Below are 16,784 nucleotides of genomic sequence, written 5' to 3' on the forward strand. Positions count from 1 at the left end.
CCAACATCAAATGCTCTGCAAAAATCTTGAACACACTTCATTTGGTCTTTAGAGATTCACTGTAATTGAGGCATTTATAATTGCTTACCAACATAGAAGTCAAAACTGTGGCACTATGTAATATAGTTACACACAATGTTGGATGGAACAAAAAATCAATCTGAATTTATATTTCCTAAAATTCTGCTGTTTGTACAATTTAGCAAATGCATTTCACTCAATTTATCTAAACATTGAAAGTATGATTTGTAAGTACTAGTTGTTAAACAACATTTTTATATTAATGTCTTTATTATTGCACAATCCTCAAGTCAGAGTTTACAAAGTGCTTTAAAAAGAAGACAATGAACTGATGTCTCTTGAGTAGTGACATAGAAAAGCTACTGAGGAACTAAGCCTCTCTTCTTGATGACATGTTCCATTGCAGTCCTCTGTGAGGTGTCCAAGTTGATCTTGTACTTGGCCAGGATCTTCAGGAGGGGCCTCAGCTTCAGCCACCACTGGATCTTTGGGATACGGTGTCTGCAAAGGACAATGCATATCAGTGAAAAGGTCTATTGAAAAAAAAATGTTAAAAAGGCCAAATAAATGTCCTTCAAAACCTATTTACATTTTTGTCCTGTTACAACCACAATCTTTGATTTATTTTGGGGGGATATAAATGAAGGACCAACACGCATAGCTGAGATATGTTAGGGAAAGGTTACATGGCCCTGTTAAAATCAAAACAACTGAGAATCTGTACAAAGATTTTGAAACTTCCATTGAATTTGACTAAAATTAAGCAAATTTGCAAAGAACAAAGTGAAGAAAGTTCAGTTTTCATAATTCAAAATGGTTGCCATTGTAACTGAACCAAAAGGTTGTTTAACAAGGTAACTGAAGTAGAGTTGTCGAACAAATGTTCATGTCACAATTTTCAAGTTTTACTTTGTAAAAACATTTGAGAAGGCATACATTTCTTCCACTTTACAATGACGTCCTACTTTGTGATTGTCTATTAGGAAACGTTGGAGTAAAATATATTGTAATTTATGCTTCCAAAATTACGTCCAAGGGGTTTTTAATACAGGGTACTGTAAGTCAAATTTCGAGTGTCTTACTCAATGTCAGTCTCAGATCTTAGGTCTGCCAAAGGCTGGAACACCAACGCTCTTTTCCTCATTCCCAGCACACAGGCTGAGTCCTTAGAGTTGGCAAAGATGCGACCTGCAGGTTTAATTTATAACATCAGAGTCAAAAAGAGCATACTTTATTAAAATTATAAACAAGAACGCCAGATGTTTTATGTTTTCAAACACTCACCATGTCTGTAGCATTCCTTCAGCTTGTCGGTCAACCAAAGAACAGACTTGATTCCCATCTTTGTGCCAAAGTTCCTATCAAAAGGACTGGGTGTTCCACCCTAAGAAGAAAAAGAAAAATCGTATCTTTCACGGTGGCTGCGCCAAACTATGAAAAGTGGATCAACAAACAGAAAATCACAGAGTAACAAACCTGCTGCATATGACCAAGAACATTTTTTCTGCAGTCAAACACACCCTTCCCCTCCTCTGAATACAGGTTGAAGATGAAATCAGTCGTGTAGTTTGCGTTGCACTTCTCATTTCTGAAGCAAAAGCAGAAGTTTCAGACAAGACATAAACACCAACTAAGAGCAGTGAATGTGAGCGGTATGAAAAAACTAGTGGTTTCATTTCCCACAAACCTCAGAATTAGCCCTCTCTTCACTGTTGTCTTCATCTTTTCCACCAGATGATCAACGTTCAGCTGCAAACAAATCATCGATCAGACTGACAGAAATATCTGCCCATCTCTCACTGATGAATGCTATGATTTCACTTTTTATCTTTTGATCATGAGAAGACATGCAGACAGACCTCGAGGTCATGAATGTTGAACGGTTCCTCGTAAATGTAGGCCGCATCTGCTCCAGATGCCAACCCAGCCATGGTTGCCAGGTAGCCACAGTATCCCCCCATGGTCTCAACAATGAACACTCTCCTCTTGGTGCCGGCGGCAGACTGCTTGATCCGGTCACATGTCTGCAGAACGTGAACAAGCGGCAGGAAACAACAATGAGTGAGAAAGACCTGATTGTTTGTGGATTACTTCATGTTTCTACACAGTAAGACGTTTACCATGGTTATGGTGTTGAGGGCTGTGTCTGCGCCTATGCTGAAGTCAGATCCTGGGATGTTATTGGAGACGGTAGCAGGAACAACGACGAGGGGAATACACAGTTCCTCGTACTTCTCTCTAGCTTCCACCATCTCTAGACCTCCCAGGAATGCCTGTGAGGAGGAAAGCCACAACTCTTTTTTTTTCTTCAAGCATTTGCAGTGCAGGATCCAAGTTTGCAAACACTCCTCATTGGCAAGAATTAAATTTTTATTGGGGGCTTTTACTGACGCACTTAAAACATTCCTTTCTCACTACAGAGTGGCTGTACATCTCCAGTAAGTTTAAAACGTGAATTTTTTGCAGCCCAAATATGGTAAACTAATACAAATAGGTTCAAACATGACATATACATCCTCACTGATGTTTGGTTTAATATCACACAGCAACAACACGCATTTTGCTACCACCTATTTCAGCTGGATATTTGACAACTTTTCTCATCACAAATGGTGGAGCTCACTACACTATCCTTAAAAAAAGCTGGGCTATGTCAAGAAACAAAGTTATTTGAATGAGCTGGTAAATATTAGCCAAAATTAAGCCATAACTTTATGACTATAAGAGCCATGCAGTTCCCTGATGGACATTAAACCAGTGGTTACTTGGAGAGACACAAATTTATATAGAACTGTATGCAGAATTTTGACCAACTTGTCCATGCTTAATGCATTAACCTTTTAAACTTCTGACTGTCATGAATTGTGTTGGTTGGTGGTGAGATCGAACGCAGGACCCAGGATGTAGTGAAGTTGACGTCTTTAATAATCAAATATAGCTCTAAACAGTCCAAAACATGCAACACGGCAGAGTGGAAACAAAAACTCAGCACCGGCAGCAACTAACAAAGACTGACAAAATAAGAGCCATGCCACCACAGGACTTTCCAGTTCTACTGTGGCGGTCAAAAACTAATAAGAGCCAAGCCGTCACAGGACTTCCCAGTTCTACTGTGACGACTTCTACGAGGCTACAAAGACCGACTTACTTGACTGACAAGGACCCGACGAAGAACACAGACACAGGTGGGCTTAAATACACATGGAGGGTAATCAGGTAAGTAGACACACCTGGGAGACAATCAACGGGGAAGACAGGACAGAGACTCACAGGGAAACAGGAACACATTGAAAAACTCAAAAACACACAGAAAACCACGGATCATGACACTGACTGATTTTGTTGCTGAAGTCAAATGGACTTTGTAGCATTTTAAAACTCAAGCAGAGTCAACAGTGTCTCACCTCAAAGCCTCCAATAATGACAATACCGTGGATGTTGAACTTTGTGATGTTCAGACTGATCTCCTCCAGAAGCTGCTTCGGCAGAGTCCTTCATAACAAAAATAATGAACATCACATCATGATCTGGGCAACCAGCATTCAATGAAGTATTAAAGAATCTATCGAAGCCCAGATCTTATTGAACTGGCTCACCTCTTGGTGCCAAGCATGGAACCACCCTTTCCAGTCCATCCTGCCACTCCAGACCAACCGATTGGCTCAATCTGTACACGCAGTCAGACCATTATAAGTTCAGGTTTTACATTGTGATGATAAAACAAGATAATGCCCTAATAGTCTATGTTTATTCATAGGGACGGTGCTCAACATGTGGCATTTACAGCCTGATCTAATGCATTACCAGCCCATGTGCCAAGCCATCGAAGCCTTCATGCACCGCCAGCATCTGGTGGCCCTGAAGCAGCCCAATCCTGACAGCTGCACGTACTGCAGCATTCATTCCTGCACATGGAGCGCCGACGTTCAGTATGGCAATGTTGATATTGCTCTGAAATTATATGTGTATATGTATATATATGTATATAAAAAAAATAACCCTCATCAGAAGAATTTTGGGAATTTTCCACTAAATCTAAGGGAGTAGTTTCTAACCTTTGTTTCTGGAGGGTTTACATGGGCGAGCATTTTATACGTGTTCCAGTTGTTCTCAAAGCTCCTGTCATTAGAAAAGCAAAAGTGAACATTCATTTGAAAACAAACACAGTGGGGAGAAATTAAAATGAATATAGGTGCAGGCCTTACTTTCCCCTGAGCATCACTGCATCGTCATACCGTCCTTCAGCCATGGCTGTGGTGACGTCTTTAGTCTGGTATGGAAAGCAAATACATGAGTTTTAATCAAAAAATTTTAAGTCAATCGAAACCTTTGCAAAAACATTTGAGCTTTTTTATATTTTGCTATTTTACAATGGGAAACTTTAATGTATTTTGTTGGAATTTTATGTAAAGTAGTGCCTAAACATGAAATGAAAGGATAATTGTAGAATTTGAAAACTGTGGTGTGCGTTTGTACTTAGTCCCCTGAAGAATCACCTATTGTTGGAATTACAATAGTTTCATAGGGATAAGGAGATAAATTAAATTTTAGACATTTATCAGATATTGTCAAATAAACTTGGGCCTGGACTTTGACTGGACCATTTCATCACATGCATATATTTGAATTTAAACCATTCCACTGTAGCTCTGACTTTATTTAGATCGCTGATCTACTGGAAGATGAACCTCCATCCCAATCTCAAGGGTTTTGCAAGTTTTAACATTTTCTTTTCCACCTACCCAATATATTTGACCAGCTTTTCTGTTTCTTCTTCTAAAAAAAAAAAACATCCAATGAGAATAATGGTGCCACCACTGTTTTAAATTCCAATAAAATACATAGAGTGACAAAAGGAAGAGCAACTCAATTTACTGTCTTTTCAGAATCAGTTTTTCACCTAATGAACACCTGGCAGACTTAATGTTCATGAATGTATCGTCATGCTGACTTACCACTTGCACACATTCCATTAGAGGCAGCCTGATGGCCATGTTTCCAGACAGGCTGACCACACAGGCAGGAGTATCTGGTGTGGCTTCCAGCAGAGCCATGACAGCCTCCACACCCATCCTGCTTGCCTGGGATATAACAAAAACAAGAGATGCTCTAACATAATCAATAAATCTTATAAAAAATGACTAAGATAAACTGGTTTAGTGAGGCATCACCAGGATCCTGTCAAAAGCAGAGGGGGTTCCTCCTCTCTGCACATGGCCCAGGATGGTGGTTCGGGTGTCGAAGCCCAGCCGCTTTGACACCAGCTTGAAAAAAGACATTGTTTATGAGAAAACCTCCTGGCATAGTTTGTGCTCATTTCCTGGTGTTCTGGTGCGCTGACCTGTTTGACCAAGTCACAGGTGATTGATTTTCCTTTGCGGTCTATTGCTCCCTCTGCAACAATGATGATATTCAAACGGGAACCACGGCCTCTTTGCTACAATAGGGCAGGTAAAGATTTAGGGCAGAAGCCAAATTAAACATAAACGTGACACTAAAGAGCAGGAAATTTACATCTGTAAGTCTTCTACACAGATGTTCCTCCCATCCTTCATCTGGAGGTACCTCTGGGATGAAGACCCAGTCGGCACCACAGGCCAGAGCAGTCACCAAGGCAAGGTAGCTGTACACAATACAATATTATTGCAGCATGGAATTACAATACACAGAAACAGCTGTTTAAAGCTTTACTCTGGCTGTACATGTGGGAAACTTTGGAGAATAGTTATTTCTCTCTAGGTGTTTCCTGATCTACACGTCTGCTTCATAGGCAAGGCCAGTTCCTAATCTGAAGAATTTATGGGCCCATATGTCAACAGAGAGTTTACTAATTATTAGTTTAAAAATGCTTTAATTAGATGATTTTAGTACATAACTGTGCTTTGATCCAATCCATTCCAGTCTTGCAGGTTTTCTTCCAGGTTTGACATCCGTCGTCCCATCAGCTCTGATCAGCTTTGTTGTTCCCAGTACGATCAAGGTGATTAGAAGTGTTTTTTTTTTTTTCACGCCATATGTTTTCATGCAGGTTAAAAATATCCGATTTTGCTCTCATCTGAGCACCAGGTTTGCTGTTGCTCTCACTGATTCTGGAAAAATGCAAATGGGATTTCTCGTGGCTTTCTCTCAGCAAAGGTTTCCTTGTTTTCGCACATTTATAAAGCTCAGATTTGTGGATTGCACTAATACTACCTATCCTGTCAACAGATTCTCGCAATTGTGAATCTCTTACATAAAAGTTAGTTATGTGGTTGTTAGGTGAAACGTTATTCTAATTCTTCCAAAACACACATAAAATCTGTACTCACCCACAGTGCCTACCCATTACCTCCAGGATGAAGGTCCTCTGGTGACTGCACACAGAAGCACTTATCGTCAAGAGCCTGCAAATGCTTCACCTGCTGCTTCGGTCTTTGAACATTTTAAAACCTACATGCTTACCTCTGTGCCGTGGTTGTGATGGCATCCACTATTTCAATAATGCGATGCAGGGCGCTGTCAGTGCCAATGGTCATATCGGTTCCACAGAAGTCATTGTCGATGGAGCCCACCATGCCGACGATGTTGAGGTGGGAGGAGTTCTTTGCTTCATTTGCTGTGATTTTTCCTGAAGCCGGATTCAGGAAAAATCAGCATTCTTTAAAAAAAATGCTGACATGGCATATTTATACTGATCATTTATTAGAAATCTTGCTCTTGCATTCATATTGTGCACTGTAAAACATCTGAGCCACATCTACTGTCTTCTCTTTTAGTCAAATAAATTTAGCAAGTTTCAGATTTTGAACCTAAATGTGCGAGTTTGTGAAAGACAAACTTAGTAAGTTGTGTTAACTTTTTGTTAATTTTGCCAAACCTACAAAAGTTGAACAAACTTGAGTTTTAAGTTTAGCAATTAAAAAAAACTGAAAGAAGAAAAAGAGAAGAGCGAGAACTATTTCCCAGAATGCTTAGCGGCTTAGACGAATGTGTGTTACATCGATCTGACTCTTGTGCGTTATTAAGGCTGTTGTTTATTTTACTTCAGGTTTCCAGAGCTTGAAGATAATGTTCTGTTCATACTAAATGTTTCTGATCAGATTTCATTTTGATGGTTAATAAAATTCATTATCAGATTAGAAATTTTGTTCATTCGGTTTGAAACAAGAATTTTAATTATTCTAAAATTATATAAGTAGTTATTTTAACTTGATATAGAGAGTGAAAATAACAGAAAAATGTGAGCTCTTTAACTAGATGAGGACAGTATTTTCTTGCATATTGTGAAATAATGATTTGGTTTAAATTGCAGCATTAAGTTAAAACTCACAAATCAAGATTAATGAACTTAAAAAACAATTTTTAAACACTTGTTTCTTGTTAAATCAACTTTTCGAACTTTAAGTTCTGAGTCAAAAACCAAAAGAATTTCTTTGTCGACTTAAATTGCATTTTCAAGGCAGCAGGTGGGCTTTCATTTTCAACTTAAACCATCTTCAAATGTTTTACAGTGTGCAGCTCTTTGAAGGTGGATCTCACCTGCTTTAACCAGGTCGGCCAGCAGGTCTTTCCACTCCGTCCTGAACTGGTTGGCACCTGTGAGACTGCCGTCACCTCCAATAACACACAAGTTGGTGATGCCCAGCTTGACCAAGTTACAGGCCGCCTTGGTGCGCCCCTCCTTGGTGCGGAAGTCCTGACAGCGGGCGCTACCGATTACAGTCCCACCCTGATGTCCGACGAGGAGAAACGGTTTCAGCCTCAAACGTGAAGGACACGGCTCGGGTGGTGGAATTTGAAACCTTCACACAAGTGTCGCTTAAGTGTTGCTTTCTAATGAACCTTGGCATTTAACTGACTATTTGACCTTCAACGCTGCACCATAGAGAGTAAAAGCTGGACTGTTAGTACATGTGAGAGGCTATTTATAGTGCACATGTTATCATTGCCTGTGTGTGTTCGTACTCACCAGCTGCAGCATCATTGACACACTTTCCCAGGTAGCTGGGCGGATATTGTCTCCCCCGTCAACCAGACCCTGGTAACCCTGGTAACAACACAGTGTCACCATATAACAGAAAATTAGCCCTTTAAAAATAATCCTTGCAGCGAAGCAACTTCATGTTAGTCACATTCTTTAATTTTCGCCGCTGCTTTAGTCCTACTAACATTCCTGTATGAAAGACTGAACCAGTGAAGTGATGCTGTTGAATAATAATACATTTAAAAAACTTAATAACTGATTATTTATCTATTTTAATTTGTTCAGGTTACATAATTTACTGTAGTAATGGATAGAAGTGGTACCAACCTCATGGACAAAGTACACCTTGGCTCCAGTGTACAGCCCCACTCGAACGGTGGCTCTCACAGCCGCATTCATTCCTGCATGAACAGAGTACGGGTCTTGATTTGCACCGTCCTCGTGACTGGACTTTATTTTTTTTGTAAATTATGGGACATTCCAAATTATGCTGGGTGAATTCAATATTCACAGTGTTTTGTAAAAGGATTCAGGTCATATGGGGTCTCTCTACCAGTCTGCCCATTCTTTTTGCAACACAGCTCAAGTTCAGTCCGATTAGATGGAGAGCACCTGTGAACATCAATTTTCAACTCTGTTTCTTAATTCTCGGTCGGATTTGGGTCTGAACTATGACTGGGCCATTTTAACACCTAAACATTGTAACTCTAGCTGGCTGGTTGTTCTTATAGAAGACGAACCTCTGCCCCAGTCTGTAATTTTATGCAACTTCTAACGTGTTTTCTTTCTTAAACTCTTACTAGCTTCCCTGCTTTAAAAAAAAATATTCCCAGAATCATTCTTGACCAAGGAGAGGAAGCATTCAGGATGATGTGCTATGTTAGTTCTTCCCCATGTGTTATATTTTGGACATAGACTAAAAAGATAAATATTGATCTCATTAGACCAGAGGACCTTTTTTAATATCTATCAGTTTCTCACATGGCTCATAGGAAACTGCAAATGGGGATTCTTTCTTTCAGTAATTGATTTCTCTTTTTCCACTCTTTCATTAAAAAAAGATCTGTGGAGTGCATAACTAGATGTCCTGTGAACAGATTCTCACACCTGAGCTGCAGATTTCCAGATCAGCAGCTCCTCCAGAGTTAGGCTGTGTTCACACTCCAGCCAGAAGTGACCCAATTCCGAATTTCTTTCTTTTTATTTTATTTTATTTTAACCTTAATGCGACCTGTATCTGACTTTTTCATGATAGCTTGAACAACACAGGTCGATTTTTTTACGAATCCGACCTAGGCCACTTGGATATCCGATAAGTATCTGATTCAAATGTGACCTAACGGCCAGGTCGCATTCGTCTACCTGAACGTCACTGATACTCGACAAATGTCACTATTCTGCGTCCTGATACGCGCAAGCGGGAAGAAAAACAACCACCATAGCGTAATGAGGATTAAGTTGTTAATGTGCTGCTCCGCTCGGACAACAACTTTAAAATCGTAAGCTATGCTCCACCGTTAGCATCCATGTTTACTTCCTCAAACACTGAGCACTTCTTCTTCTTTATGGCGGTTGGCAAAACACTCTATATGTTTGACGTTTTGCGCCCTCTACTGTGCATGCGGGACACTTTCAGCTCATTTGAGGTTCACACTGGAGATCACATACAAGGCGCATATATTGGGAAGTGTGAACGGCCACGCAAAAAAGAAAAAAAAAATCGATTTGACAAAAAAATCGGAATTAGGTCACTTCAGGTTGCAGTGTGAACGCAGCCTCACTGTGGGCCTTTTGGCTGCTTCTCGTGATTTTCTTTCCTACCCATGCTATTTTCATTTTAAAACAATGGTTTGAGCAGAACAGAGAAATGTTCAAAACCTTTTTATAATCCAACCTTTAAACTGGTCCACATCCGTGTGTTGGTGAAGCCCAGGCAAAACACATTCTCCTTTGAAAGTTTAAGAGGTTTGAACACGATTGCGCTGTTAATTCGGATTCCTCTTACTATCATTTTCAAATAGTCTGTCCATGAATGTGTATCAGCCCCATGTAGCATTTGATAAAAACCCTGTCATTAAGTGCAAACTTTAATTTCACCTTTAAATCATAATGTTTACAGTTTTCTTTCAGCTTGCATGCTAAGTTGTCAGTTGTCTGAGTCTGAGTATTGTGTCGCACGAGTGCTGAATAATTTCAGAAATGCTATATTTGGCTCCTATGAAAAACTTGTGACTGTGAAACATCAGATGAAAGCCACAAGTGCGACAAGGCAGTTAATACCACAATAAGACAGTGTGAACCTCAATGCGGTCGTCTGAGCGAGGGGTTACTTAAAGGACAAGCTACGGATAGATTAACTGAAAGGGTGCCAAAATCATCTCCTCTTACAGTGTAAAAGGAAAGAGGTATAGGAAGGAAGAGCAGTATGCTTTCTTGTCCTGCCTCACCAATGTTCACATAGGAACGAAAGGTCATGCTTCTAAAATTAGCAGTCGTAATTGTTGCATTCCTTTAAAGAAATGATGATTATTTTTCAGAAAAATGCATATTAAAAGACAAAAGTTGTGATGAAATCAATGTGTAGTTTTGGTTTTGCATTTGTGATTGTGTCCAATGCTGGAGAAAGTTCACATGGTAAACCGAAGAGAGAAATCTCAGGCTCTCACATGCTGACACTTCAGCTGTGAGGGGTCACTGGCAAACCTTTTAAAGGTCACTTTGGACATATTCCTCATCAAGTTAAAGGTCAGAATATCGTCTGCTATTCTCCTTCGTTCTAGCAAATCATGTCTCCCTTTTACCTTACCGAGTTTTATGACAGCTGGGAGAAATTACAGAGTATAATCCATATTTAAAAAATACAGGATCTGATGGGGAGGAATAAATGTTTGAACATGGTTGTGTGTTTGAAATCATTTCTGTTTACTAATGAAGCATCAAAATTAGGCCAGGAAGTGAATGGCAGATTAAAAATAGTACCGTGTGAGCAGTGAATAGCTAGCCTGATCACAAGTAGCAAATATATATATAAAATTATTAACTTAAGCAGATCCTCCAAGTCCCTGCTTTGCACAATTGCATATTCTGGAAAGCCTGCACTTACCCTGAGCATCGCCTCCAGAAGTGAGCACAGCAATCGCCCGACCCTCACCCATCTTAGTGGGGTCGGTTTTAACGGGTTGCGCCATGGTTCTGGTTCTAGTCCTGCTCCTGCTCCTGGTTCTGGTCCTGGGACTGAAGCTGGCTGACAGAAAGAGGCCCTGAGTGTGAAAATCTCTGCTGCCCTGCTGGACTCTGAGGAGCTCAAGGTGCCTCTGCAGTAACCCAGTCTGCCTGGTATGAAAAGTGAGCGCAGTTGCAAAAGTGCCCAGCTTAACTCTTCTATTGGCAGCCATAGGCACACATAGTTGTGACGGATTTAGACACAAACACACACACACACACACACACACACACACACACACACACACACACACACACACACACACACACACACATGCAGCACAGTACACACAACTAGATAGAAATATCTAACACCCTCGCCCTTTAATATTAAACTAAAACTTTTTTATCTTTTAGTTTTTATTTTATCATTTTTGAGATGCTTGTTATTAAAAATATATATATTTGGCTTTCAGAAATTAAAACGTAAAACCAGCTGCATTTTTTCAATGGTAGAGTATCCGCTTGTATTTTCTTTAATTGGTCATTTTGGCTTTAAGCCTTGTAGTACTTTGAATTTACACTCAATGTTTTCGAGTATGAAAAATGCATCTCTTCGTACTCGGAGTGTGTTAGGTCACGCCTGTTTGTGGACATTTTGTACCCACTACTTTGAAAACAGGTTTTCTATATTCTTTACGTGGTGTGCTGTAAGGACATATGGCTGTGAGACTTCAGTGAGTATTATCTATCAGCAGGACATTGCTAAGAGTTATTTTTGTTTTGATCAGCAGTACCAGTCAAATGGCCCAAATTTTTAATAAATTTATATTTCATTTTCATACGTAATGTTATATTTCCTTCCTGTACTTCTTTTTATTTATATGTTTATTGTATTATTTTTCATTATTTAATTTCATTTACTTCACAATGTGATGTGAAGTAAATTCACATTACTTCACATCAATGTGAAGTAATTGATGTGAAGTAATCACATCATTTGGAAAGTAATTTGCATGATTACTTGCCAGTTTTGCAAGTGATCATGCAAAACTGGCACGAAAACTAGTTTTCATAGTTTGCTAAGATAACTGGCCATTTTCTTAATGGCCATGTTAAATATTTTTTTTTTGTCATTATAATTTATTTTATATTATCTATACTTTGCAAATTAACTTATGGCCATTTTACCCCAAATTAGTTTTCCTTTTATTCCCTTTAATGCCGACAGGACAGGAACTTTTTCTACTGAAAGCTAAAATAGTAATCTATGAGTATTTCCAGAATTTTTAAGATTATTTATCCCCATATTTCATAAAGAATTAGACACCAAGAGAAATGCACAGCTGTTTAATGTGTAGGTATAAAGGAAGTTGGCTGATTTCTTGTTTTCCTAAAAAAATAAAACAGATTGTAGTCTTCAGACTTCATAAATCTACAGCTTTTTCTTCCAGACGAGGCTTGAATATGGATGAAATTTCATACCTTTTTCCAGAAATTTCACTAATCAGAAGATACATTTTTAAACACACATTTGCTAAAGAGCTTGATTGCAAATGGACAATTAAAATTCAGAGATCCCAGATAAAAGATGATGTGTAAGTGGTACTGATAGAGCAAGATGCTGCAATGAGCTCCAGACCAAAAAGGCCAATTTTCTTGATTTTATAAACTTGTCTTAAAATCTACAGTTGCAGATGCCTTGATGGTTGCCCAGTTTACGTTTTTAAGATTTAATTCCATATTGTCTACATCAACAATCCTAAAGATCATTTTAAACCACAATTTGTGCTTTGCAAAAGGATTAATACCCATTAAGCCTTTTTTCATTTGTCACATTACATAAAAGATAATAATAATTACTTTTTTTTTTTTTAAATAAAGCATGAAATATACTTGGCATTTATACACTACACATTGTAGAACTACCTCTTGGTGTAATTACTGCTACAACATATTTTAAGAGATTTATGTCTCTGCAGTCTTTGCACATTTCAAGGCTTAGTTTTTCTTTTAACCAAAATACATCAAGCCAAGTCATATTTGATGGACACCATCTACTTATTCTGACTGGGTCTGTCTAACACATGAAACTTCATTTATCTAAGTCATTTAGCTGAATGTTTGTTGTCCTGATGGAAAGTGAACCTCTGCCTTGTTTCAAGTCTTTTGCTGCATATAAATTTATTTTCTTCCAGGACAATCTTGCGCTTTCCTCCATCCATCTTCCCATCAACTCTTATAAACTTCTTTGCTCCGCCTGAAAGAAAGCAGGTGGCATGGTGACACCACCGCATTTTACTGCAGAGATGGTGTTTTCAGGGTCTTAGTTTCCTTCACAGCTGACATTTTGCATGACAGACAAGAAGTTTGGTCTCCTCTGATAAAATAACTTTCTTCTGTGTGTTTGTTTGCAAACTACAAAAAGTTCTGCTGATGGTTTCTTTCAGTAATGATTTTCTTCTTGTCACTCTGCCATAAAGATCAAATTTGTGGAGCGCACATAGTTGTGCTGTCAACAGATTCCTCCCTGTGGAGCCGTGGACTTCTGCAGGTCCTCCACAATTACCTCTGGGCTGCTTTTCGGATTAATGCTCCCCTTGCTTTGCTCAGCCTGTCAGTTCAGGTAGATGGCTGAGTCTCGGTTTGCATTTGTGCCACCGTCCGTCCATTTTCAAATTACAGAACTGTGCTCTGCAAGATATTTAAATATGGCTGCAATGTGGCAAAATGTGAAAAAGTTAAAGGGATTTCAAGTCTTCTTACAATGCAAAACATGTCGATTAACTTTTCGTCAGTGATGATTGTCTGTGTTGGCTACTCTCCAAAGTTTAGCTGCTGTTAGCATGCACTCATCTACATGTTTCATAACAAAACCCAAAGTCTTTCTTTCTTACCAGCACTGCCTCCTGAAGCACAGCCCGAGTATCTTTCACCTACACGTTCAGCTGCAGAGTCATCTCCACCTGGACAGGTAGAATGAAACAAATGAACTCAGGCCGCAAAGGAATCTTCACACTTTGCTGTAAAGTCATCTCACATGATAAACCTTCTCTACAAATAGCGAATTGCTCCAGCATATTTCTCCTCTTTTATCCACTTTGTTTATTAGAAACATTTCCCCTTCAGTGAATAAAATCCCATATCTGTACATTACAGACGTGCCTACTCCCACTGGCCGTATCTTGATAGAAACAGATGGTGGAAGGTTGGCTACTTTAGATTTTGTGTGAAAGCAAAAACCAGATGGAAATGTGTTTGTTTTGTTTAGCCTCATCAGAAAAAAAGTCTTCCCTTGAGTTTCCTTTGTTAGCTAGGGCTAGGTCACAACAAGGGCGATGGATATTTGACATTGATGGCTCCTACACACAAAGTCTGTCATTTGCAAGTGAAAATCTCTGGTTGCTTTCTGTGCGGCCTGACTCTACTTAAATTACTTTCTGAAGAACATTGGCCAAAAGATTTATAGCTTTGAGATTTTTAGTCATAAAAAATATATATATATATATAAACAATGTATCCCTACTGTTTTATAAGTTATGAACCTCTCTGTGTTAATTTGTCACGTAAAATTCCTTTAGATTTCTGTTTATGAAAAGATATGAAAAAGTTAAAGGAGTTTGAACAGTAATCCAAGGCAATGTATCAAATACAATCAGGCTGCTCAAAATCAGTGAGACTACAGCGGACGTCTGTGTCTCGCCAGCTTCAAGCACGTTACCCGCCCCGACTGTAAATAGATACAGCAACTATCTATAAAACTCACATTGACTCCTCCTCCTCACCACCATTACTATGAAACTGCACAGTCATTCCTGTAACTGAACATGCTAACATGTACTATTCTTTACTATTTATTATGACGTAAACAGTCACAGAAAGTTTAAACCATCTCTAGCTTTTCTTTTTTTGAAGAATAAATTTGAACGAGCTGACAAATCCTTCACTGACATTCAAACATAAATAGACTGAAACAAACATAAAACACATAAAATGCATATATTTACACCAATTACTTACCATGACCTTTGTTTCTGAACCATCGCAGGAGACCCAAGAACAACGCAAAGCAGAGTATCTGCAGGGTTGCAGGAACATCGAGTTGCCACATCCTCTCAGTGCCTTTCTTGCAGGAAAACTATTGTGGATCAGATCTGTATTAATAGCTCATATCGCTTCTATACTGTGGAGTAACGGCGCTCATCAGTAAAGCATGCTCAGTACGCAAAAACAGCCCACAGAAAGGTCTGCAATCTTTAACTGTCAAGATTGCTTGAGTTAAAAAAGTTAAAAGGGTGAAAACTTAATGAACAGAATTCAAGTAGAATCAGAAAACATTATAATGTGTATCTTGATCTAGCACCAAAGTCGAGTATTGATGACTGTTTAGCTACAGGAACAAGGTATTACAACTACAAACGCTGAAATTATAATCGGCAAATTGTGGTTTTGACTCAGTGGAACATTACCAGGATTTGCAGAAAAGGAAAATAAAAAAACTAACTAGAGAAAACTCGTCAAACAGATGTACTAAAGAACCCGACATACAGTATGTCATGGATAAATAAGAAGCTGTTCAAGGTAATGCACTCACACCATAAAAGACAACAGCATAAAAAGCTTGGGATGGATGATTTAAAATCTAATTTGTCCACATCTTTGCATTTAGTTTTACTTCTGTTCCATAGATCCTCTTTGTTTCCTGTTTTATTATGGAGATGCTCCACATCAGGCTTAGTTTCAGTGTCTGATTATCAGACATGTTGGTCATTTTCTTTCTTTGGTGGTTCTGCTTTAAGGTGTTTTATTTCTTTACTCAAATTAGCTTAATTTTCTCTCTGCATTCTGCCCAATCACTAGTCTACAGAATCTAATACAACCACTCAGCTTGAGTAAAAAAATGTGTTCTCAGAATATATGAATTTAAAAAATATACTTTCAAAAGGAACGTAAATAGAAATTATATTCAATTTACGTACATTAAATTACCATCACAAAAAGAGACCATGAAGCCTTTTTTCTAACTAATGAACAGAGACAAAGTTATACTTAAACTTAACTATGCAACACTTTATCAACAACAATTTATAAGAAACAGAAGATAATACCTGTATTAATCTGTTTTTATTTGCAAGATTGAAAAAAAATAACAATGAAGTTGTTTACAGTCTGTCTTGAGGGGCTTTAGTTAAGTACAGTGGTCTTATAATACGGTGTCAGTGTTTGTGTTCAATTCCCCGAGGCGACTCTGCAGACTGCAGACTGGGAGTGACGTCGCAATGTGACACTATGACTGTCATACCAGAACAGATTGAGATTACGACTGTGAAGCGCAGGCAGCTTGGCCCTGAATGTATTCAAACACACACACATTCAGTAAATATGAAGAATTTCACTCAACGGGTTTTATTTTGCAGTGACTCATCAGCTTGGTGAATCTCTCCCGACCGCAAATCAGACGAGGCTGAAGCAGCAAAATGGCTTCTAAAAACGGACGCATCACTGAATACAAAAGGGAATTCATCAGATCCACACGACTCAGGTGGCATTTGTGCTGTTACCTCTTTCTGCACCATCTTTTTTTTTTTTTTTTTTTTTTTTTTAAAAAATTTTGGGGTTTTCGGGGGCGGTTGGGGGG

The 16,784-nt window shown here is 38.8% G+C and overlaps 1 protein-coding gene across 1 annotated transcript; it reads right to left on the reverse strand.

Annotated features, from left to right (window-relative positions):
* Nucleotides 1-40: 40 nt before the first annotated feature.
* Nucleotides 41-11,332, reverse strand: pfkmb (phosphofructokinase, muscle b). Its single transcript, XM_015043901.1, has 22 exons — nucleotides 11,088-11,332; nucleotides 8,312-8,385; nucleotides 7,970-8,047; nucleotides 7,540-7,729; nucleotides 6,463-6,628; nucleotides 6,330-6,374; nucleotides 5,536-5,644; nucleotides 5,363-5,458; nucleotides 5,193-5,285; nucleotides 4,977-5,102; nucleotides 4,227-4,291; nucleotides 4,077-4,140; nucleotides 3,826-3,972; nucleotides 3,618-3,688; nucleotides 3,426-3,513; nucleotides 2,142-2,294; nucleotides 1,881-2,045; nucleotides 1,709-1,770; nucleotides 1,498-1,609; nucleotides 1,306-1,405; nucleotides 1,104-1,209; nucleotides 41-522 (listed from the first exon to the last, which is right to left on the reverse strand). The coding sequence occupies exons 1-22, from the start codon at nucleotides 11,170-11,172 to the stop codon at nucleotides 381-383; spliced, it is 2,337 nt and encodes a 778-aa protein (XP_014899387.1). The 5' UTR covers nucleotides 11,173-11,332; the 3' UTR covers nucleotides 41-380.
* Between the last annotated feature and the right edge of the window lie 5,452 nt (nucleotides 11,333-16,784).

This window comes from Poecilia latipinna, unplaced genomic scaffold, assembly GCF_001443285.1.
Source record: "Poecilia latipinna isolate Pla-1442-1.1 unplaced genomic scaffold, P_latipinna-1.0 Scaffold656, whole genome shotgun sequence".
NCBI lineage: Eukaryota > Metazoa > Chordata > Actinopteri > Cyprinodontiformes > Poeciliidae > Poecilia > Poecilia latipinna.

Coding starts and splice junctions, on each gene's coding strand:
- pfkmb (XM_015043901.1), bottom strand. CDS start 11,172: ATGGCGCAACCCGTTAAAACCGACCCCACTAAGATGGGTGAGGGTCGG. Junction 7,730..7,969: donor TGTCAATGATGCTGCAGCTG/GTGAGTACGAAC, acceptor GTCGGACATCAG/GGTGGGACTGTAATCGGTAG. Junction 5,459..5,535: donor TGTGTAGAAGACTTACAGAT/GTAAATTTCCTG, acceptor GCCCTATTGTAG/CAAAGAGGCCGTGGTTCCCG.